The 24,726-nt window shown below is 32.2% G+C and overlaps 1 protein-coding gene, 1 long non-coding RNA gene and 1 pseudogene across 2 annotated transcripts; all 3 read left to right on the top strand.

Annotated features, from left to right (window-relative positions):
- The first annotated feature begins 639 nt into the window (after positions 1–639).
- LOC114385790 lies at positions 640–1,558 on the top strand. Its single transcript, XR_003661027.1, has 2 exons — positions 640–819; positions 1,341–1,558. It is a non-coding gene; the product is annotated as an uncharacterized LOC114385790 (long non-coding RNA).
- Positions 1,559–17,395: 15,837 nt separating this feature from the next.
- Positions 17,396–18,265, top strand: LOC114386222 (pentatricopeptide repeat-containing protein At1g66345, mitochondrial-like). The gene has a single exon (XM_028346194.1). It carries the CDS (start codon positions 17,396–17,398, stop codon positions 18,263–18,265), a length of 870 nt encoding a protein of 289 aa, XP_028201995.1.
- Positions 18,266–18,292: 27 nt separating this feature from the next.
- Positions 18,293–23,548, top strand: LOC114386511 (annotated as a pseudogene).
- The last annotated feature ends 1,178 nt before the right edge of the window (positions 23,549–24,726 follow it).

Here is a 24,726-nt window from a genome sequence, read left to right on the forward strand (position 1 = left end):
AATTTAAATAATTAACATTAATATAACTATTAAAAAATTATTTTTAAATATATATATATATATATAATTTTTATATTTTTTATTTTCATATTATATTATATTATTTTATAACTTTAAAGTCATGAATTTAATTTATTATTTTTTCAGAAATATATTTTTAAAGTAACTAATTATAAAAATAAATAAATTTTTACATAGATAGTAATATTAAATTAGTGTAAACTTTTAAATTTATTTTATTTAATAATTGCTCCTTCTTATTAATTTAATATGTAAAATTAAATATTATAAATTATTATTAATGTAAAATATTATCAATTTGATTAAAATATATCAACTACTATTATGTTGAATTAATATAGCGAGATATTGCATAGAATGATCTATGTCCTCTTATTTACTTATTTTACTGTGGATGTGATATTGAACAACTCAATCTATGTTTTTTTTTTGGAGATATTAATCACTAATGATATTGAGAAATTTAATTTTTAAGTATTATAAATAGACAGATTAATAACAAAGTTCACTTTTGTATCTAAGAAAAAATAAAGTTGACTTTTCATGCGTTTCACACTGAGTTAGTTAATTGAGAAAAAAAATCGAGTGAATACCATATAAACAAATTCATGTGATAAATCTTTGAACTGAGAATATTATAATATAAATATTAATGAAGAGCCTTCGTCCGCCTAGTCTACCACCTCTCGCACCATCACCAGCGAGTACCACATCGACGAATCCCTCTGGGAGACCTACAACAAGAGACTCAAGTCCCTAGGCATTCTCGTCAAAGCTCACAATTTCTTGGTCTTTCAGGTTCTGCTTTGTTTCTTTTCCCCATTTCTGTGCAATTAACTTTTATTGAAGCTCTATTGTTTTACTTCTCCAAAAGCTGACGTGAATATAGGTTTCTATGGAGAAGCACTGTTTTATTTTTATATCCCTGAAAAATGCTAAAGTGGGATAGTTTCAAAGGGCTTTTCTGGAAACAACTCACATACTTACATTTCCCATGTTACAACCCTTCGAGCTTGCTACTATTTTTTAACTTTGATTAAGCAAAATTAATGTTGAATGAATTTGCGAAACCAACCTTTATTTTGCTTCTATTTCAAACTCTCAGATCCAACTAAAAATCAAACAAGAGACCTTTTCAATTTTACTTTTTTAATGTACTTTTAGGACCTCCCAACTGAAAGCCAAACATGTCCTAAAACTTTCTTGAGAGCTTAATAACTAGCCTTGAGAATATCTAGTGGACTGGCTTAGACCAGTGTTTTTTAATATTTCTTGTAGCTGTTATTGTTTTCGTATTGATAGAATAATTCACTTTACAGCTGGAAGCAAGCATCAGAAATGGAGATATTCAGTGGTTTCAACTATTTAGGAATGTCACAGATCAGCTATCATCAAATAATAGAAAGAAAGGCCATTTAAATCTGCATCAAGAATTGTAAATAAGTTGTGGATAAGTTGTGGATTTTTCTCCGACGTGGTTAATTTGAAATTGTTGTGAATTGTATCAAGAAACAAAATAAGCACTGTTTTATTTTTATATCCCTGAAAAAAGCCGCCAGGGGCCACTCTGCTCCGGCACTAAAGCAATGTTATTTTAATCTACGAAGCACAGAACATGACATAAACACCGGGACACAGCTAAAATCTAAAAAATAGCAGTCTAGCTACGTGAACCTCAAGAGTGAAGGGAAAGAAGTGAACCTCAAGATTAAAGTCAACGCAACAGTCTTCGTAGTACTAAAATTGTCAAACCCTTATTTTTGAATTTAACAACGATAACTATTTTGTAATATTTATGTAAATATAAGAACTATTTTTTATATTTAAATAACATAGACTAATTAATTTGCAAAATGACTATAAAGATAAGAAGCAAAATGACTATTCACTCGAAAAAAATCTAAATATATAAAATTTTTGTTGAGAAAGTTGTTTTATTCATTTATATTTATTATAGAAAAACTATTTTAAGTATAATATGCGTATCTTTTATTAAGATTTATAATATAAATGGTCAAATTTCTAGTTAAGTTAAAATGGTTCATCAAATAGTTTATCATATATTATATTTTTAATTTAATTTTCATACTTTTATCATGCTTAATTAATTATAAGAATATATATATATATATATATATATATATATATATATATATATATATATATATATATATATCAATTTTTGCAATAATGAATTTTTATTTCATAACAGATTTTTATATTGTCATTAATTATAAATTATTATTATTATTATTATTATTTCATGTATTTTTTGCTTGAACAAATAACATGATTGCAAATTTAAGATCATTAATTAAATTAAACAATTATGCTTCCGTTGATCGTTTAATGATAATTATAAATTAATATGTGTAATAAATAGTCAAATTTTATAACAGTTTTTAAAAATACATTTATGATAGTTTTAATTAATCAGTAACATTTAAATCTTTTACATAGAAATCACATACGTGTAATCCATTAAAAAGAATCATTTGTTTCCAAGGAATAGATAAGAATATCCGAAGTTTAGAATTACAGAAACCAACCAACAAGAAGGAAAGCCCACCGAAAAAACGACAAGAAGAAAAAGTTGGTCAATACATTTTAAAATGAAATATTTTTATCCTTAGTATTTCGTCCACTCGTTTAAAGGATGACAAGGACATAGAAAAGAGACGGAAAAATTGCTGGTTAAAGTTTATGTGAGAATAACACGCATCTCATTTGTTGCTTAGTTTATAGTTAACAATTAATCTTGAGTAAAAAATATTTCCACCATCTCTAATTATAAAATATAATTGATTAATTTATACTTATTAAAAAATTTAAATAACTTAATTATTAGCATTAGATTTATAATGCTTTTTAAATTTCATTCTTAATTTTATTAGAAACTTATTCATTTTCTTTAATTTTTATAAAAGAGAGAAAGTGATAATTCAAAATATTTTTATTAAAAATAATTAATACGCAAGAAAGATTAAATGAAGTCTTGTAATAAGAAAAAAGAAAATTGACTATATCTTATAAATAGGAATGAACGTAATAGTGTATTTTTCATGTGCTTCACCGATTTAATTAAATATGAAAAAAAATTTAAATATATAAAAAAAATTGTTAAGAAAGTTGTTTTATTAATTTATATCTATTATAAAAAAATACTTTAATATGAAAATCAAATTAAAATTGGGTTTATTACATGCATTAGTTTAAGAATTTTCAAAAGTTTGCCTTTATCTTAAAAATTAATTTGACCTTTTTTAAAATTTAAAACAAAACAAATTATATCTTGATAAGAGACTATATCACCCATGGCTAAAAATGAGACAATATCTAGGGTGGATCAGTAAGACAAGTATTTTTGGTGGATCACATTTAACAATAGTTATATTAATTTTATCCTTTTGTTGGTACATGCACCCTTCAGACAAAATTAATTCCTTCTCCCTCGGGTCTTTTTCCTCTCTGTCTCCTGTGCCTCCTCACTTTCCATCATTGTCGACCTTGTCATAATATTCTTGAAAATATATAAAAAAAATTAATTATGATTTGCCGTCAAATTAAAAAAAAATAAGAATCACAGCCAATCAACTTAATGAATAATATATCAAACGGACCACATCCTTTTCAGTTTTTGCTTACTAACTTCCGCACCCCTAATCCTCGTTCACTTAGGCACGCAGATACTTGTACTAATGATTATAGATCCCACACTTTATACGAGTTCAGGCCCAGAAAAGAGATCCACGTGAGATATAGAGTGTAAGTACATCCGATAGTGGAAAATCGATATAAATCTGAGCCTTAAATTTTTTTTATTAAAGTATGATGTAAAGTTTTCTAGTGATTTATGATACACCCATATAGATTTATAACGTTTATTCTCCTAAATTTCCCAACATAAATATGAGAGTTCCCCAGCCTATTGAAGGCAAATAGAAAAAACTGAATTACAACTAACTGCACTAATTAGTGCATTAGTATATACAGCTAATGAAATCTAACACTCATGCTGAATCAGCATGTAGCTAAATGAGAATATTAACTAAGTTTATTATCCACATCACATATAATGATATAGGAAAGCCATAGTTACTCTATATCCCATGCCAATACCTTTTTATAAATATATACAAGAAATTATGTAGATTAGAACATAAAAATGAATATGGATGATTTTTGGTGAAGTATGATAAAGGATGACACTACGGCTTATGTAAAATGATATGAGCCCTAAATTTGAGTGTTAGATTTCAATTTAAAATCAATTAGTATTAAGTAAAGTTGTCCAATAGATATATAAGTTATATTTCAAGGAATAAGACAGTTGATGTAGGATTAATTTTCCTATTTTTTTCGCGTGATTCAATTATCAAAGGATATCCTAATTAATTGATTTCCTACACAATTGTATTATTCTTTTGTTATAATTAAGTAGATGATAATAATTTACCCACCTTCCAAAATTAGGCCTCAACTCATGTTGATTCTTTTGCCCCACGAATGAAGCATCCCATATGATTATGAAACCGCCCTCTAAATTCAATAATTGTTGATTAATGACAATGACTCCCAAGATAAATATATGACAAAATTAAAATGCTAGAATAATATGCCACGCCAATTTGTAACACATGCTTTGTAATTCTTTGTTCTCCAAATAATTTGTGTTTTTCTTTCTTGGGATAAAAGACACGTGATTCTCATTTCCCTAAGGCTTCCTTTTGAATTATTATGTTCCATATTTGAACCCAACACAATTTTCTTTATCAATTTGAATTGTATACTCTTTCTACTCGTCTAAGAATTATTCCTTCATTGCCTTCATCGATCAAGACACATGATGATCATAATTTCTCATAGGCTTCCCATTATGAATTAATTATTTCATTTTTATTTTTCTATTATTATTATATTTGTTAACATTTGTTATTTTTTGTTACTATATTATTAGTATAAAATATTCATTGATTTTACTGATGAATCATCTTTGTCAGAAAATCTGATTAACCATCTTTAGTAGGATTGTTTCACTTTCATCACTTTTTTTTGTCATTTATAAAATTAAAATCCAAAATTTTATTTAAAGAAATTAAGTTTAATATTACATGAATGAACAACTCGTTGTTGGTTAACATTTGCTTGGGACTAAAGTTTGATATAAAAAAAAAAAAAAATTGGCTCTTGATTTATTGGGTTTTGTTAGAACAAAGGAGACAATGAGTGAAAGTTTAAAAAAAAAAAAAAAAAGACTTCAAGTCCCACATCGCTCAGGGTAAATACTTGAATAGTGTTTCACTCCCTATATATAGAGAGCCACTTTCTTCATTTTTTCTCGTCCCAGTTGAGAATCATTTCCTCAACTTTTCTTTCTCCCTCCCAAATCTCAGCTGATCCATTTTCGGCAAACTTCTCCATCTTTCTTTCTGTCGCACTAAATTTTCGGTTGGCTATTAGAGTGACTTTTCAAGTCATATTTTCAGGTGGCTTTAGAGTGACTTTTCAAGTCATACAAGAGGGAGTAATTCTAGAAAGGTTCCCTCAGTGCAGTGGAAATCTTATATAGTGATTTGGGCTGTTTTATCCTGGGGACTTCGTGGTTGATAGTCTACTTGCACAATTTTTGGCAGTGCCACGAAACGTCTTAAAGAAAGCGACATTGTCTGCAACTCAGCCAGTAATTTTTTCGATTTGCCATAAATTATTTTTACAACAATTTTAAGACAATCTTCGGTTCTGCCATGACTACCGTAGATATTACTGGCTCGAACAACAGTGACCTCAACAAACCTTTTAGGTTTGAAGGGTATTATTTCAAATGTTGGCCACAAAATATGATGTTTTCTTTAACTATGAGGAAAGTTGCCTATGTTTTGAACACTGATATTCCAATGGTACCTGAAGATGCTGAGAAGGAAGTGAAGGATAAAATGACTATGGAATTAGCTCTCTGGAATGAAAATGATTACCTATGCAAGAATTTCATTCTGAATGGGTTAGCTAATGATCTCTATGATTATTATAGCCCATATAAGTCTGCCAAATTAGTTTGGCTGGCTCTGGAAAAGAAGTATGATACTGAGGAAGCTGTGACTAAAAAGTATGTTGTTAGCCGCTACCTCAAGTATCAAATGACTGATGATAAATCAATAGAGTCTCAATCCCATGAGATACAGAAAATTGCTCATGATATCATATCAGAGGGTATGACTTTAGATGAGCAATTTCAGGTTGCTGTCATCATAGACAAGCTGCCTCCTGTCTGGAAGGATTTCAAAAACCTTCTCAGACACAAGACCAAAGAATTCTCTTTGGAGTCTCTGATCACACGTCTATGCATTGAGGAAGAGGCATGCAGACAAGATCAGAAAGATGAAATGTTGGTTGTGTCTCACAACAACACTAAAAGGAAGAACACAGGTGCAGTTCTGAAGCCTACTGGCAAAAACTTTAAGAATCGGAATCGCAATGTGAACAATACCTCTAACCGCAACAAGAACCCCTCAAGGGTCCAACATGCTAGACAACATCCATCTGCCAAGAATAATCTTGGTGAACCATTCCTCTGCTACAATTGTGGCAAACCAGGACATATGGCACATAAATGCAAAAATCCTTCAATGACAGGTGTTTCCCAGGCTAACATGACTCAAGAGCCATACATAGCTGTGATAACTGAGATCAATATGATTGGAGGATCAAATGGATGGTGGGTAGACACTGGCGCCTCCCGCCATGTCTACAATGATCGTGCTATGTTTAAAACATACACGTATGTTGAAAATAAGAAAGTACTGCTGGGTGATTCCCACACTACTACTGTTGCTGGAATTGGAGATGTTGAACTGAAGTTTACGTTTGGAAAGACTTTGATCCTCAAAGATGTGATGCATACTCCAGAGATGAGAAAGAATCTGGTTTCTGGTTTACTTTTAAACAAGGTTGGGTTTACTCAGACCATAGGTGCAAATTTATTTACTTTGACCAAGAATGGGGTATTTGTAGGGAAAGGGTACACCACTGATGGATTGTTCAAATTGAATCTTGATATTAATAAAGTTTCTCCTTCTGCTTACATGTTGTGTGATTTTAATATATGGCATTCTAGACTTTGTCATATAAATAGTCGTTGCATATCTAATATGAGTAACTTAGGTTTTATTTCAAAGCTATCTTCAAATCACTTTGAAATATGTGTTTTTTGCAGTCAATCTAAAATAACTAAGAAATCACATAAATCAGTAGTTAAAGAATCTGAGCCATTGGATTTAATACATTATGATATATGTGAATTTGATAACGTTGACCAGAAATTGAAAATGATATTTTATCACTTTTATTGATGGCTGCTCTGATTATAAATATGTATATCTTATGAAAAATAAAAGTGAAGCGCTTGACATGTTTAAGTTATATGTAACAGAAATTGAAAATCAATTCAATAAGAAAATTAAGAAATTTCGAAGTGATAGAGGCACAGAGTATGATTCTAGTTTGTTTAATGAGTTTTATAATTTGCATGGAATCATACATGAGACGACTGCTCCATATTCACCTGAAATGAACGGTAAAGCTGAAAGAAAGAACAGAACTTTTACAAAATTAGTTGTAGCTACTATGTTGAGTTCTAGTGCAACATCTTTTTGGTGGAGCAAAATTTTATTAATTGTTTGTTATGTGCTAAATAGAATCCCCAAATCAAAAAGCAAGACATCTCCCTATGAGATATTAAAGAAAAGATAACCAAATTTGTCCTATTTGAGAACTTGGGGATGTCTGGCCTATGTAAGGATCCCAGACCCCAAGAGGGTTAAACTCGCAAGTAGAGCCTATGAATGTGTATTCATTGGTTATGCTATTAATAGCAAAGTGTATAGGTTTTATGACCTAAACGCAAAAGTGATCATAGAGTCAAATGATGCTGATTTTTATGAAAATAAATTTCCTTTTAAATTAAGGAATAGTGGGGGGTACTATATTCTTGAAATTGAAATAATCAATTTGTAACAAGTTTATGGCAATGCGGAAAAGTGATCAATACCTGCATAAAAGTTTGGAGCGTTCGTGGCATACAATGAATGCAATGAAACAAAACTTTAAATTAATTTTTCAATTCCAAGTGTATACAAGTGTGAAAAACATAATTTTTACTCGAACAATCAACGAGTTTATGGAGGAAGATGGGTAGAGCAAATCATAATGGGTTCAAGGTGACAGAGTTACTCTCGTAATTTAAGATTTTGTAATTTTATATATATTTTTAATTGTTATACTCACATGGCTAATAGCCTAAATATAATTGGGTGTCTATGTAAAGTAGGTTTACACTGACCGTGTATACTAATTAATCTCCTAATAATAATGCTAACAGTGGAAGACACCTATCTGCTTCAGTTTAATACATAGCTAGTTGGTCAGCCATGCGTATCATGGAATCTTTAATTGTAGTATCTTTAAATTGATTTTGGTAAATGAGTGATTTTGGGAAAATTTAAATTTGTATTGTAAATTAATAATAGTTCAAGGATATTTTTGTTAAATAGTTAATACTAGCTGGTTGATTCGGTCCCCCGCACGTGTCACTCTTTATTTTTTTATTGTATTTTTGTTTTTACACAAGGCGACAAGCTTACCTGTACTGCTTGTTCAGTTTTTGCAAATTCAACATGTCCAAAGCCTCCAAAGCCTTTATATATTAACAATTTCTCAATAATATTTGAAACATTTCTAAAGTGAATGAAAGTGAGATGTAATCTATACGTATCAGTCTATTCCACATTGTATGATGTTTATATACTTCTTGAGGACAACCAAAAAGTGATACCATCCTAGTGAAATTGCAGGTTGTTGCAATATCATCAATAATAAAGCTACAACCACATCCAATCACAGGGTAGCAATTTACTTCAAAAACCAAATGGAGTAAGTAAATTCCAATGAAAATACTGGGAATGAGAAAAACATTTAAATAAAATCTAGTTGTCAAAATTTCACCCAAGTGTATGACACTATGACTATCTTTGAAATGCTTGTTGGCAGTTCTAACTAAATTTGCACAGACTATAAAAACAAAGCAACAAAAGCTTACATTTTGTGTTGCCTCTTCTGTTGCATACTCAGGATGCCCAAAGCCTCTAAACCTCCTTGCTTTATCTGTACATTTAGACATACATTAACAACTTCTCACACTCTTCCAATCAATTTTCCCAAAATCACTTCTGAAATGACTAAAATCTTAATAATAGCCAAGCACCTGCATCATGACATCTAATTTATAAATATCAACCCATTCCACATACACATCTAATCAGTTCTTCGTCGTTACATGGATGATATTGGAGTTTCAAATGATGATATGACAGTTAGTTTTTCTCTCAGGCATCCTTCTCGAGCAGAAGGGTCTTTGGATGACCCAATAAGAGAAATGGAGGGCATGCTTGTTGATTTGTATGGAAGGTGTGGCATTTATTCGTTTCATTGTTTTATTAGGTTCGAAGCTCGAGCTTTGCGTTGCACTTGCATCTGTTCTCATTATTATGTTTTCCTTGTAAGAGTCAGTGGTGATTTGTACTCTTTAACCCGGGATAATAAATACTAGATCCTTATAGCAAGAAAAAAGTTACAGCACAAGAAAACACAACTATCTAATTGTTGTTTTCTGTTCTATTGCTATTTTTACTTGCTTTCAAAAGCTTTCTAATTCTGATTCTTGTTATATATCTCGATGTTGGGTATCAGTAATGCTACATTTCAGCTGCCTAGCTTTTTATCTTCTCATTTGTTTGAAGAAGATGAAGACAATGATTTTCTGAGTAACTCATCTCCAGCAGATGCCAGTCGCACTATTGTGGATTCAAAAACTTCTACGGTTACCCCGAGTGACAAGTACCATTGTATCTTGGAGGATGTGGATGGTGAGCTGGAAATGGAAGATGTTTCATGTCAATTTAAGGAGGAAAAACCTGTATTATTGAACAGTCCTTCTGAAATGGATTCTCAACTTCAGGGCTCATATAGGATTTTAGATCCAGCTTTGAACATTTCTGCAAAGATACCTGATATTCTTGAGGGTTCTCCTCTATTGCCACTTGATTCACCCCCTTCTCCCCCGTCTCTGCCATCTTTGCCTCCACCTCCACCACCTCTTTCATTATCCTTTATCACCTCCCCCACCACCCTCAGTGTTGCAACCCCCAGGCCCTCCACCTTCATTGATTCCTCAATCATCTGAACCTTCTCAGCCTCCACTTTTCTCCCAGATATTAGTGCCACCTCAATCATTGCATTAGTCATCGCCATTGTCTGGGTATCAGCAGAGAGTACCTCATAATTTTAGTGCTTCAACTAATGTAAGATGTTTTGGCTTTCAAATATCACTGGTTTGTTTTGGATTTGATTGTTTTGACAAATGGAGTCCTCCCTACCGGGCAACCAAATAGTTCAAATGGCTGGGAATTATTTTCCTGGAGGTCACAATAGTTCAGTCGTCAAGAATGAAATATTGCAACAGCCATCTGCTTGCTTTCCTCCAATGGCAAGTTGCAACTCTCAGGAACCTTGTGGTTTTAACCCTCCAAGGCAATTGGAATATGGGCAAAATGATATGTATCTAAATTCTCAAGGCCCTCAACCTAATCTGCAACTTCAGCCAGCTAACCCACCATTTGCTCCAAGACACATGCATCCTACCCTGCCTCAAAATCCATCCAACCAATATTCATATCCAAATCCTACAATTCAGCATCATCTTCCACATTCTTTGCATCCTTTCTTCTCATTGCCATCACTTCCAAATGGCCAGAGGCAATTTGTTGCCAACGAGCAATGGAGGATGTCATCAAGTGAGGGTCTATGGATAGGTCAAAATCCTTCATGCCCCACTCCTCTCTTTGGGCAGGAAGGTATGAGAATCTATTTAGCTTACTAAATCCAAATGATTATTAGAATAAAATATAATCAATGTTTTGTGCTCCTTATTAAGTTTGTATCTCTTTCCTGAAGGTTTGTCATTAGCTTTTCTTGAAGGCTTGCATCCATCTAATTTATTAGCATATATATTACTATTTGTAGTCGTTAGTGTTAGTCTAATGTTGCTGGTATTTTTTGCTACTTGTGATATACATCTGATGTTATAATGTTATTTTAACAATGATAATGACAGGTTATTTTTGGCCACCACTTGAAAGACCACCAATAAACAATGTAGGTTTTCAGCATGCAAACCCTAGCAACATGCCTGCTCATCCTATGCCTGGTAGTTTTGCTATTTTGCATTTCTTTACTTTCTCCCAGTTCTCGGTTTCCCTCTTTGAGCTTCCACGCATTTATGCTTCAAGATCATTATTTCTTTCTTCAGGATACGGTGTTCCTCAGATGTCATGTAGACCAGATATTCTTGCATTTAATTGTTGGAGGCCTACGTGATGCTGATAGAAATATTTTAAAATTCATCTGTACAATTGTTAGGTAAGGATATTGTCTATTGGATTCACTATTCGTGACATGTTTGATAGGTTTATATAGCGTAATTGTTTACGCCAAGAGGAAATTAATTTTGAATTAATGATCATTATACATGTTTATGCATGGACTCAGTTTCTTTTATAATAAAATATTTAGGTTTTTGTACGTACCTGTACTGTGCTTTTCCCAATTTTTTGTTCAGTTTTTATTCGGAAGAAAAATCATGTTTCAGGGTTCTCTATTGCAATACTGAACAATGGCTGGTTTGCTGCCTGTCAGTGCTGTCGCTGGTGGATCAACTATCAAGGTTACATATTGTGGTTTGAAGTTAGATTCACTTGTGTAGAACATATAGCTACCCCTAAAGAAAATTTTGAAAACTTGTGGAGGCCTTTGGCAGGACTGTATATTATAATGTTTCCTGGCAATGTATCCCAAGTACATTTAGTTCCACGTTTAGGCCCTTGTTTCTGACTTAGTTTATTTGTTCTCATCCTTTGTATATATTTGTCTCTATGTATAAATCAGTTTCGTGCACTCAATTTTAACTACAATAATGGAATGCTAGTATTACTATCTAGCCATTGTTTTATATTTTCAAATATTTTTTCCTTGATTCTTTCTGGTGTTTGCATTTTTTACATATATAGTGTGTTTTACTGGCTTCAGTGTCTAATCGTTCTGTATTTGTCAAGTGAGTTATGGATCTCTTTGCGATACCAATCTTTTGCTCACATTTTATTGGAAAAGAAAACAGGGTAACTGATGGCAGGGTGTAAACTTTGTTTTAACGGAAGTTCTTTTCATAGTGTCGAATAGTGGCTTCGTGTAAAAATTTAGTTATTCATTCGTGCATATTACCACTTTCTCCTGTTGCCCTCCCGAAAATTGTCATCTTAGAGGACCAACTAGCATCTTAACTTAATTGATATTCAAAAAAATTCTTAGAATTGTTGTCCATGAGGCCAATACTAGGAAGCAATAAATACTATTGGTTGAATGTGTGTTATTTTCCACAAAAGTTGCTAAAAGGAAATTTTTAAACAGGGTATGATGAAGTCATGATAGTTTTATGGTTTTGATAGAGCTCATTGGTGTCGTGATTCAAGTAGGAGCAACTCAGTGGATAAAGGCCTAAAGTTTGGTTTTTATTTTAGTTAGACATATTTTCAATTGGGAGTTTTAACTTTGCTTCCCACTTCCCTCTGGTTTTGTGAATTAAACAGGTAATGATATCTAGTAGAATAAAGTCGAAAGCATATCAGGTATTGGTGTTCAACATGTAAACTTGGTGAAAAGTCAATTTCAGAGGCAGCCCTTGGTTTTTTTTTATTTTAATTTTTTAATTGAACTGTGATTAGCACACTCCAGATACTCAATTCCAAAATGATTTTTATTAAATTGTATGTTAAGGAGGTGTGGAGAAAAGGCCAAATTTTGGGAGGATGGATGGAAGGAGGATGGAGTACCACTTAAGTTGAAATACCTTACACTTTTCTCCATATCCAAACAACAACAACATGTCATAAAGATGATGGGCAATTTCACAGCTACAGGTTAGGAATGGGACTTCAAATGGAGAAGACAACTTTTCAATGGCGAGACGGAGATGGCCATAAAGTTCGTAGAAGCATCCACCCAGATCGAGAAGACAAGTGGATATGGAAGGAAGATGCATCGGGTGTATACACAGCGGGGAGTGGGTACAAGACGCTTATGTCAGCCCAAACTGATGAAAATCAGGATGGCCTTTTCACTGAGTTGTGGAAGGTCAAGGCCTCTAGCAAAGGTTCGTTATTCGTGTGGAGACTAATCAAGGACAAATTACCAACAAGAATGAACCTGCGTAGGAGAAATGTGGTAATAAATGATCCCACATGTCCATTCTACAAATATAAAGATGAGGATGCAACACATCTCTTCTTTAAATGCAGCAAAATAATGCCACTTTGGTGGGAATCAATATCATGGACAAACACTTCAAGACCATTTCCGTAGATCCCAAGAATGCACTTCCTCCAGCATGTGGTTTGGAAAGAAAATGACAATAGTTCTCAGAATTGGAAATGCTGGTGGATCTCCTTGACCTGGACTATTTGGCAGCATTGAAATAACATTGTTTTTCAAGAGGACAGTTTTAATGGTAGTAAGCAATTGGAGGATGCCATTTTTCTATGCCGGACTTGGCTAAAAAATCTGAATAAAGATTTTGACATGTCGTTTCATCACTGGTCTAGCAACATGAAGGAGACATTTATGTGATTAGGGTGGGACTTTATATGTATTTTTGGGTAGCTGTGGGTCAAGTAAACTGTCCAAATTATGGTTTCCTAATTCAATTTAGACACTTTGTATTAGGGAACCATAATCCTGCTAAAATTGGCCCAATGTGTAATTTCAATAGTACAACTTGTATTGATTAAGATATAATACTATATTATTTTTGTCGAGTAAAAAAAATGTTAAGCAAGTGTCTTGACCTTTTGTTTCTTTAGAGTAATTTTGTTGTTGTCATTGTTATTTGAAGAGTGCTCATAAAACACTCTCTAACAAACTCCGTCATTGGTTGAAATTTATTAAAAATTTAAATATTAGGAGAGACTCGTTAAATGAGAAGTGGGATCTACCAAAATTAGTAATTTTCAATAAATTTCAACTAATACTATATTGTATTAAGAAAGATGTGTTACAAAATGTTTCTAGAATTTCTCTTGTTATTTTTATTCCCTCTTTCTTTCATAAATTGCATTGGGCCTATGTTGTGTTGATGATTGGTGGTTTTGGCTCTTACATTATAGTAGGCTTGTCAAATAAATAGATTGAATATATTTTGATTTGGATTATGATAGATGGAATAAATAATTTCATTAGTCCATTTATATCCATTAAAATTTCATTGAAAAACAAAGTCTATCCATACCATTTAAAAAAATGCATCCAATCCATCCATTAGGACTTTTTTTATGGATGGATATCCACCTTGTCCATAAAATGTTTCTAAAAATTAAATAGATGATTACCTCAGTCAGAGTAATTTTAGCTTGGCCTCAATTAGCGTATCCTTAGCTCAACCTTGGCCAAAGCATTAGAGTATCTTCACCTTGACATTGGTTACAAGAATTTCAATTCGTCCTTGGTCAAAGTTTATTTAACTCGACCCCAACCAGGATATTTTCAACTCGAGCTTGGTGATAACTTGATTACAGTCATAACATCTTCTTATTGGCTTCAACAAGAGTATTTTGAACTTGGCCTTGACCATATTCGGAAAAGTTCAAGTCCCACATTAGTTAGAGAAAGACCCATATAGAGTATAGTCTCCAAGTTTATTATTGAAAACCAAGCATATAGTACAATCTAAATATTTAACCATAAGTGTATTATTTTATTCGATAGAAATATTTTGTCTTAAATATATTTTTACTTTTTTAAATTTGAGGAAAATATACTTTTGTTCTCTCAATTTTTTAAAATATCTATAGAATTCTTAATAATTTCAAAGAATCTTGTTTTATTAGTGTCTACTCTCCCGCCATTAATGATATTAGTGGTGTCACTTATATAGCTTACCAAGAACATGCTCACTAATGCCACATGAATTTGAATATGATGCCTCAATGTCATTTGTCTGAGTAAAATTGGGCTTAGTTGCTTAGATATTTTAAGTAAGACTTCGGAATTTCACTAAAGGTAATTAGTTAGATTTTTCAATAATGATTAGTCATCCTGAATATCAATGGACACTTCATATTAATAATATGGTTATTAAAAAAAATTCTTTTGATAAAGTTTGGTCGAGTATTTTTCTTGATTCTCCAAATTTAAAAATATTTTTTTAGTCTTTGAAATTTAAAAATGATTTTTTAGTTCTCAAATTTAAAAGTTATTTTTTAGTCCTCCCCCAAATATAATAATCCACCTCATGATTAGAATTATGCGACATACATGCAAGTAACAAAATTTATTTGTTTCTCACTAGCACTATTATTTCTATAATTTTTTATGCATATTTTTGTATGGAATAATTAAGAAGAATTTTGCAACGGATAGATGGATTATATGGTAGACATGATTGGGGGACTAAGGCTGGGTTTCAAGAATGCTACTACGTCTCCACATTCAAAGGTGAGGGGTTGAAAATGTTGTAAAGGGATAAGAGATATCAAAATAAAATTATGAAAATTAAAAAAAATGTCATTTTATTTATATAAATTGTTGAAAGATGAAAATAAAAAATTAAATTAATTATTTGTTTTTTCTTTATTATTAATTTTTATTTAATTATCAATGTTTATTTTGGGTCCCTAAAAATATAATGTTTATTTTTTAAAAATTAAAAAAATATACTTTTGTAATTACTCATTTCTGTTTTTCAATATTTTTTATATATCAAATATAAAAAATTTCTACTGTAATAAGTTTAAAATAAGTCAAATATATAATCTAGTTTTTATAACTTCTTTAAAAATAATTCTCTAATATTTTTAGTATGATGTTTAAAATGATGAATTTCATGTTTAAGAAACAAAGAATGTCAACTCCATTAGTATGATTTGAAACGAACCCTAGAAAAATAAGATAAATAGTCATTTTGATATCTAAATACATAGACATGTGACAATTTAATGTTTGAAAGAATCAAAATTATAATTTTATCATTGAATACGTAAAAAGTGTAATATTGATGATTTTATTGAGTAAATTAACATTGATTTACACATTTAGGAATCAAAATAATGATTTATCAAAAAATTATTGTTTGAATTTAGAATTTTTACTTGGCTAAATAATATGTTTGTTGCTTTATATTTTAGATTTTACTCAGTTTATTTTTTATGTTTTAGACGCTCCAATTTAGTTCTTTATATTTTTAAAATAAATTAAAATGATTCTTCTCAAATAATTATCAATTACAATTTTAGGATGCAATTTTACATAATACTAAACATCAATTAAATAAAATCAATATGATTATATTTGTGGTTTAAGTTGGTTTTTATAATAATATTAATAAACCGAGCTAAACCACAAAACATATGCAAATTTTGAGATTTTTTTATTTTTGTGACTTTTAATTTTTTTATCAGTTTTATGATTTACATTGAGACCTTACAAATATTATTATTAAATCACAAACTAACATTACATTTTTTGGTTAATTAATAATGTATTTTTTAATAATAATGAATAAAAAATTAAATTCAACAATATATCGTATATGACATATTGTAATAATGTAAAATAGCATTATACTATTTATTTATTTTGAGTTCATTATGTATTATTTATTCAAAATATTTTTTTAATATAACGAATTATGCAGGAACTTTAGTTTTATAATGTTATTTGGTAGAAAATAAATTTACTTTTCATAAATGATTAAATAAATTTTAAGTGCTTATTGAATTTGATTTTATGTTTTGGTTATTCTGAAAATTAATGTTCATTTTTTGTCTCTTATTTATTTTTATTTTTTATAATTATTTCATTTGAGATTAATTTCTTATTCTTTTATTATTTATATTTGTTGTCTCGATTTATTTTTATAGCTCATAATTAGTCTAGCAGAGGTTAGCTTTTTTTATCTTTTTATTATCCATTTAATCCCTTTAAAGACTAATTATTAGCAATAAATATACAAAAAACTAAGGGGAGCAAAACGAGGTCGTGTTGCAGAGGCCACAACGTTTTTCATTAGAAATTTTCAGTTCCACCACATTCTCTGAACTGAAGAAACCTCTTGCACTGTGGACGCAGCCTCCGCCGGCGGGCATTACCGCCATTGAAGCTCATTCAAGCTTTTTTTCGCCGTTCCTCACAAGACTAGGTAAAAGGGTGATCTCACTTTTTCACAACCCCCATTGCTAAAATCTTCGGTGTTGATTAACAGAGCGTTTTGAAAGCAAAAATGGGCTTTCTTATAACCCCGTTATTTTCTGCTTTACACTCCGTTGCTCTTCTTGCGGTTAACCTTTTGATTCAAACCTACGCGAAGGCCAAGTTAACGGACGTCGCCTTCGACCTTTGCCGTTACGTCGAAGAAGAGCGTGGATTCTCCTCCTCCGTCAGCGTCGTTAGTTTCAACGCGCTGCTTCACGCGCTTCAGAGATCTGAGAAGTGCGGCGGTTCCGTTTGGGAGGTTTACGAGTTCATGATTCGGAGAAGGACTTACCCTAACGTGACGAGTTTGAGAATAATGATTGATGCGATTTGCAAGGAAGGTGAATTGCAGAAGATTGTTGACACGGTGGATCGGATTATTGTAGGGAATAATGATTGTTCTCGTTCTCGTTTTCTTTCTCCGGCGATGGTTGTGAATTGTGGTTTGATGTTGAGGATTTTGGGGAAGGGATGCGTGGCGGAATCGGAGAACGATGATGTGGTGGTTTTGCTGAAGAGGCTGTTACAGAAGAATTTGCTTCATGAGAAGGTTGTGTATTCGCTGGTTGTTCACGCGAAGGTTGTGTTTGGGGATTTGGATTATGCGTGGGGATTTTATTTGGAGATGGTGCAGAGAGGGTTTGAGGGGAATGCTTTTGTTTACACATTGTTTATTGGAGCGTTTTGCAGAGAGGGGAGAGTTGGTGAGGCGATTGGTTTGTTGCGTGAGATGCAAGGAAAGGGGTTGAGGCCTTACGGGGAGACGTTCGAGCACATTGTTGTTGGTTGCGCTGCCGCAGAGGATTCAGAGCAGTGTGTGAGTTTTTTTGAGGAGATGGTGAGGGTTGGGTTTGTGCCTGGTTGTATGGTGTTTAATAAGGTGGTGGAGAGGCTGTGAGAAGGGGAAAGTGGAGAAGACAAATGGAATGCTGACTGTATTGTTGGAGAAAGGGTTTTTGCCAAATGATGTTACTTATGCTCATTTGATGCAGGGTTATGCTAGAAAGGAGGAGGTTCAGGAAGTTTTGAAGTTGTATTATGAAATGGAGTACAGATGTGTGAGTCCTGGGTTGTCGGTTTTCATGACGATTGTTCGGTGTTTTTGTCGTTGTGGGAAGGTTGAAGATGCAGAGAAGTATTTGAGGATTATGAAAGGGCGTTTGGTGAGGCCAGATGTGAGTGTGTACAAGGTGTTGATTGATGGATACATGAAGAAGGGGGAGAGTGCTAGGGCTCTTCGCCTTCGTGACGAGATGGCTTCTCTGGAGGTGTAATGTGACATTGTTAACGTGCTAAAGAATGGCGAAAGGAAGGTAGTGCTTGTTGTTTGGTGACATGGCATTTCCTGCAATGTAGAATGTCAAATTGATTATATAGATATGTTATTTCCTAAAACAAAATGCTGCATCAAGAACAGTGTATGTTGGAAAGTTGTGAAAAGTGGAATGGGCTGATATTTATAAATTAGATGTCATGATGCAGGTGCTTGGCTATTATTAAGATTTTACTCATTTCAGAAGTATGATTCCTTCAAAACAGTTGTTGTTTCTTATACTAAGTTGCAAGGTCAAGATCAGTGTATGATTCCTTCAAATTCATTTTTAAAACCATATGATGAACATTGTCTTTCTTATGCCACTGATTCAAATGAAAGTTCATTTCTTCGAGCTCTTGGAGTGTTGGAGTTGCATGATCAACAGATCTTAGTATGCTTTGGCTTGCCTGGCTTTGAGGGGAAACCTCAGAATGAACAGGAGGAAATATTAATTTACATTTTTAAAAATTGGCATGATCTTCAATCAGATCAATCTGTGGTTGATGCTTTGAAAGGGACCGAATTTGTTAGAAATTCTGATGAGTTTTCAACAGATATGTTGAAGCCCACGGATTTATTTGATCCTGATGATGCTATATTAATTTCTATATTCTTTGGTCTGACGTGGGTTGTTTGTTTTGTTGATAGCTAAAATGTTTAGCTATAATCAATGCGTATGGTGGTTATTGGTTTATTGCCGAAGTTAGTGAACTGACCCTTTCCCCATCTTGCCTTTTGGTGTGTGCGATTTTGTGGATGTATTCACTGGGTTTGTGTTTGTGTTGCATGTTTAAAGGTTATTTGATTGTTGGTTGTAATAAAAGGCCAGTTTCATGTTTTTGGCATTAGAATTTGGTAATAGTATGCACTTTCTTTTGATTGGTAGCTTGGGTTCCCTGTGATTTGGTTTTATTTGGATTTGTAATGATTGTGTGTCTTTTCTTGTAGTGCGATTTGTAACACTCCTTTTTGTTCTATTTTGGTTCTTGTAAGGTTTGAAGCTGTTATCATTGGAAATTAGCACTTCTTTGTTAGTGAAAGATTAGAGTAGGATAAAAATGCTCAGACAAAGGCTATCTGTTCTCTCAACGTCAATCATCAGAAGCTCAAATCATAGCAAACCCATTCTCAGATACCCATCTATCCAATCTCACCCCTTTCAGCTCCGTCACTCTCCCAGTGCTTATCGAATAATTAGTCCAAATGCATTTCTGGATTTTCAAGGTTTTAGAGCTTACAGTCTTCCGAGCTTGAATGATTTGAGAGATAAGGTTCCCAGAAACAGCCGACGAGGAAGGGGCGTGGGATTGGGTCTGGAAAGGGCAAGACTGCAGGGAGGGGTCACAAGGGTCAGAGAGCCAGAAAAGGTATAAAATTGGGGTTTGAAGGAGGCCAGACCCCTCTTCGCCGAAGACTACCCAAACGTGGGTTCAAGAACCCATTTAGCCTCACTTTTCAGGTATGATTTCATGTTTATATTTGAAGATTTGTTTTTGTTTTAATGCATTGGGACATAAGAAAAACCAAAAGTGCAGTCTTTCTTTTGGTGTGTTGAAAAAAAAATATACAGTTTCAATTCTGAAGTATTAATCTTGGACTATTACCAAAGCTACCTAGATTTTCTATGCATCAGGGGAAATTATTGAACCTGATAAAATCCACTCATGGACCAAATGTACTTTATCAAGGTCATTTTTGTTGCTAAAAATACTTTCTTTCCCTATATACTTGCTGAATAATGGAGCAAAATAAAAAGAGACATTTTTTGTCTGTTCTCAACCATTTTGTTAGTGTTTAACTAGATTTGTTGCATCTCATGTCTGAGTTAGTGAGTTACTACTATTGCCATCTTGAAAAATGGATGTCCTTTCACTGTGTGTATTTGGATTGGTGGTAGCAAAATTGATTTTGAATGAAATTGATTTTAGAGAATTGATTATGGTCAGAATTGATAATGAAATGATGTCATTCTTGTTTGGATAACATATATCAAAAAAGTGTTTTTTTAAGAGAATATTTTTTGGATACTTTGAATCAAAATTGATTTTGAGGGTGTAATGACCAAAATGGGTTTGATTGTCTATGTACACTCTTCTATTATAAGTAGTTATATATTATATATATAATTAAAATTAAATACACATAATTAAATTTAAGACAATATGTTTAAAATATGCTATCTTTTGCAATAGATCCACATTCCTTATAAAACATTAAAATCGGATAAAATAGATAACAAAAATATTAACTTAACATAAGCATCAAAGTATAAACAATATTAGGGGTATGGGTGTGAGGGTAAATTTTTTTGTCAAAGAGGATAAACAATCTTTCTTTTCTTTTGTAATATTTTTTTGGTTTCATTTTTTTAATATGATTTATCACACTATTATGGGTATGAGTGTGAGGATAAATTAGACAACATGCATTCAAAATTAAATAAATATACCAAGACTTTTAATTATATATTTTTAATCAATAAATAATAAACATACAAATGAGGGCATTGATATGAGGGTAAATTAGACAAAAGCTACCTAGAATTGATTTTGGTAGAAGTAGAAGCTACTTCTACTTCAACTCCACCATGGTTTTTTTCACCATGATTGATTCTACAAAGTTAATCAAGCATGCAAATTTTTGGTCAAAATCAAGTTTGACCCACCTCACCATGCTCCACCATGATTTTGAATGCGATCCAAACACACATTGTGTAGTTCCAGCTTTATTTCATCTCAAGTAGTTGGAGCTACCAAATACTACTAGTCATGGGGTTATACAGAAGTCGTCTTTCAGAGTATGATCCATTACATAGATGCAATTTTCAAATATCACAATCAAAAGGATGTATAAGATCAATCTCTTGCCATCATTATTAGTTTCTTTTTCTGTATTTTCTCCTACTTAAAAAAATGAAATATTAAGTGGGAAGCATTTGACATCCTTCTTCCAAAGCTAGAGTAAAGTGCCATGCTTAATGCGGATTTTGTTTTATTTTTTATTACAAGAAATAATTTGTCTGATATGTATTTTCTTTAAGACTCTGAAACCATATGTGAATATATATGACGGAGTGGCTAAGTTGGTTTCAATTGATATGAACCTCTGTTTTCCATATGACATTTCCCATGCATGATTTGCACTAAAAGTATTGTGATCACTGGCATCATATGTTTTTCAACGTTTGTAGTTTATTTATTCAAGAGATTTATCCCTAGTATATTTTAACTGCTTGTATGTGATTGCTGATGTTCATGTAGTAAGGTATGATGTGAACATTGGAGTTAGCTTTGGATTTATGAGCATCAAGTAGGTCATTTTTATTTGTTTGATATTAATTTTATTTTATTTGTTCATATTTTAATATATGGAACCCTTAATTGATTAGCCATTAATATGTCTATATTGTTAAATTTCATACACATTTTTTTCTGCAGCCAATAGGTTTGGGGAAAATTGCAAAGTTTATTAATGCTGGGAAGATAGATTCTTCTGAACTGATTACAATGAAAATACTAAAGGTTTAATGACTGTTACCTCACTTCTTCTGGAAATATTTTTGCTTCATGTGCTTCCTCTCATTTTTCTGGTCATACCATAGGATGCAGGGGTACTAGGGAAGCAAATGAAAGATGGAGTAAGATTGATGGGGCGTGGTTCTGAGCAGATCAAGTGGCCAATTCATCAAGAGGTAGACTTGATTTGAAGTCTATATGCATTTGGAGGATCATAATCATGCTTTTTGATTCTTACGTCGTTGAAAATGCTTTTCTTAACACTTTTTAATCATCATTGTTATTTTTGCTAAATAGTTTATGATTTCCTTGGATGTTGGCTTGAAAGTCTGCTCTCTCATTTCTCCATTGGCAGCATAAGTGAGAAGAATTGGGGGTAGCCAGGTTTTGACCTTGGCAATTAGAATAGTACAATGGTTGTAGGGCATCTAACTTGGAATTTGTTATAAATTAAGTTTGTATTATACTTATATATTCAAAGTTTATATGCTATCTTTAACCTTTTGGCATTTTTTTCTTGTACTTTCAGATAAACAAACAAACAGTTTGAGATTTATGTTTCCATATTATGCTTTTGTTTGTCAATAGAAAAAGGGACGCAAAATTGGTCTTGTTTAATTTTAAATACCATATATTGTCTCAAACTCTTTTGGTATAAAGCAGGAATGTAGTTTAAGTTTAACAGTGATTTTACAGGTATCAAGGGTTACTGTTAGGGCTAAGGAAGCAGTTGAAGCAGCTGGTGGGTCTGTGAGAAGAGTGTATTACAATAAGTTGGGCTTGAAGGCACTGGTGAAGCCTGAGTGCTTTGAAAAGAAAGGAAGATTATTGCCTAGAGCAGCTAGACCTCCTCCTAAGCAAAAGGACAAAGTTGACAGCATTGGTCGGTTGCCTGCCCCAACGAAGCCAATTCCATTTTTAGTTGAAGCAAGCAAAGATCTTCCAGTTCAGCATCTTAGTTAAATAGCTAACATTTTTGGCACTAGTTTTTAGGATTTTGTAATTCTGTGTAGTGCAAACGTCTGACTCAAAAGTTTTTCATGCAGTTCTTGCAAATGCTCAGGTAGTTAATTCAAGAATGAGATAAATGAATTTCCTTGGGGACAAATGAAAGGGAAAAATCTTGTTTATTATTTCATTTCTTTTAAGGATTTGATCTTGGTCACTCAGTTGAAAAGAGCCATAGTTTCTTGTGTATGTGTGCTTGGTGTAGGATCATAGCCTCTTCATTAAGGGAAAATTGTAAGAACAGTAGAACACTCCTCAATTTTTAACTTTTCTCCGGATATGGATGGTACTTGTCAAATGACTTGGCTGAATTTTCATAAATGGATGATTGTTTCAATCCGAATTTGTATTAATATACGACTTGTTATTATCCACTGATTCACATGTAAATAGATACTATTTATTTATTTTTCATAGGACTGAGGGCACAATTAAATATCCTTTAAGATTTTTAATTTTCACAATTGCTCTTGAGATGAAATCAACACCACTAGTAACTTCTTTCACTGAGTTTAAAACTATCCACATAACATACACGTTTTGGTATAGGTAGAGGAAGAAAATAAGTAGTTTCCTTGATGGATTGGTTTTGTTACTGTTAAGTTTGCTGAAATCAGATATCTGTTTTCTATGTCATTGACTTCTTATAATATGTAATCAACAAAAGATAAATATCTATAGTAGTTGCAGGTCTTGGTTCATTTGTTTCTACTTTTTTGTTTTATTTAAATTAGCAGCATGCTTAGTTGTGCCTACAGAATAGTTTCAGGTACGTGCTAAATATTAAATCCTTGTTCCTGTTGAACTGAATACTGGGATGCAATCACTGTTCTAGTGTATAATTTTTTCATTATGTTTTTTTAATGATTTATCACCAAGATTTTGATTGAAACATGTAGTCGTATCTTGTAATTATTCACAATTATGTTTTCTTCCATTCTAAATTAGGTGACTATTCACTGTCTTGTTGCTGATTGCAAATATAAATGCAAGAATTGTTTGAGCTCATTCATCAAACATTCAACAGTCAACAGCACTATAAAATGTTACCCGGAAGAGAACTAACCTTTCATGCTAACGTAAAATATTCTTCTATTTTTTTAAGAGAAATATTTAATCAATGGGATTATTAACTTTTAGTTCCATTTTTTTAATTTGATATTGGCGCTTTGTCATCAATACATTTAATTTTTACTTCAACATTTTAGACCCTCACTGACCTATAGTACATATTAACTACTAAGAGCTTCCCTAAAATACAAAAGAAACTACCAATAACTGAAACAAAAAACAGAAAATCCATTTTGGATGTTTGATAATCCACAATTTGGGCACAAGACTGTTACTCAAGTTTCTACCCATAGTTACCAGGTAGGTGGTATGAGTACACGTATGTAGATATGCACTCGACCACTTTTTATATTATTATTATTATAATACTTACTTAAAAAAAAATATGATATTTGTTAAGTAAATTTTGTGATATGTTCAGATAATCATTATAGCTTGCACAACTCTCTT

The sequence above is a fragment of the Glycine soja genome, chromosome 15 (assembly GCF_004193775.1).
Source record: "Glycine soja cultivar W05 chromosome 15, ASM419377v2, whole genome shotgun sequence".
In the NCBI taxonomy this organism is placed as follows: Eukaryota; Viridiplantae; Streptophyta; class Magnoliopsida; order Fabales; family Fabaceae; genus Glycine; species Glycine soja.

Coding starts and splice junctions, on each gene's coding strand:
- LOC114386222 (XM_028346194.1), top strand. CDS start 17,396: ATGGGCTTTCTTATAACCCCGTTATTTTCTGCTTTACACTCCGTTGCT.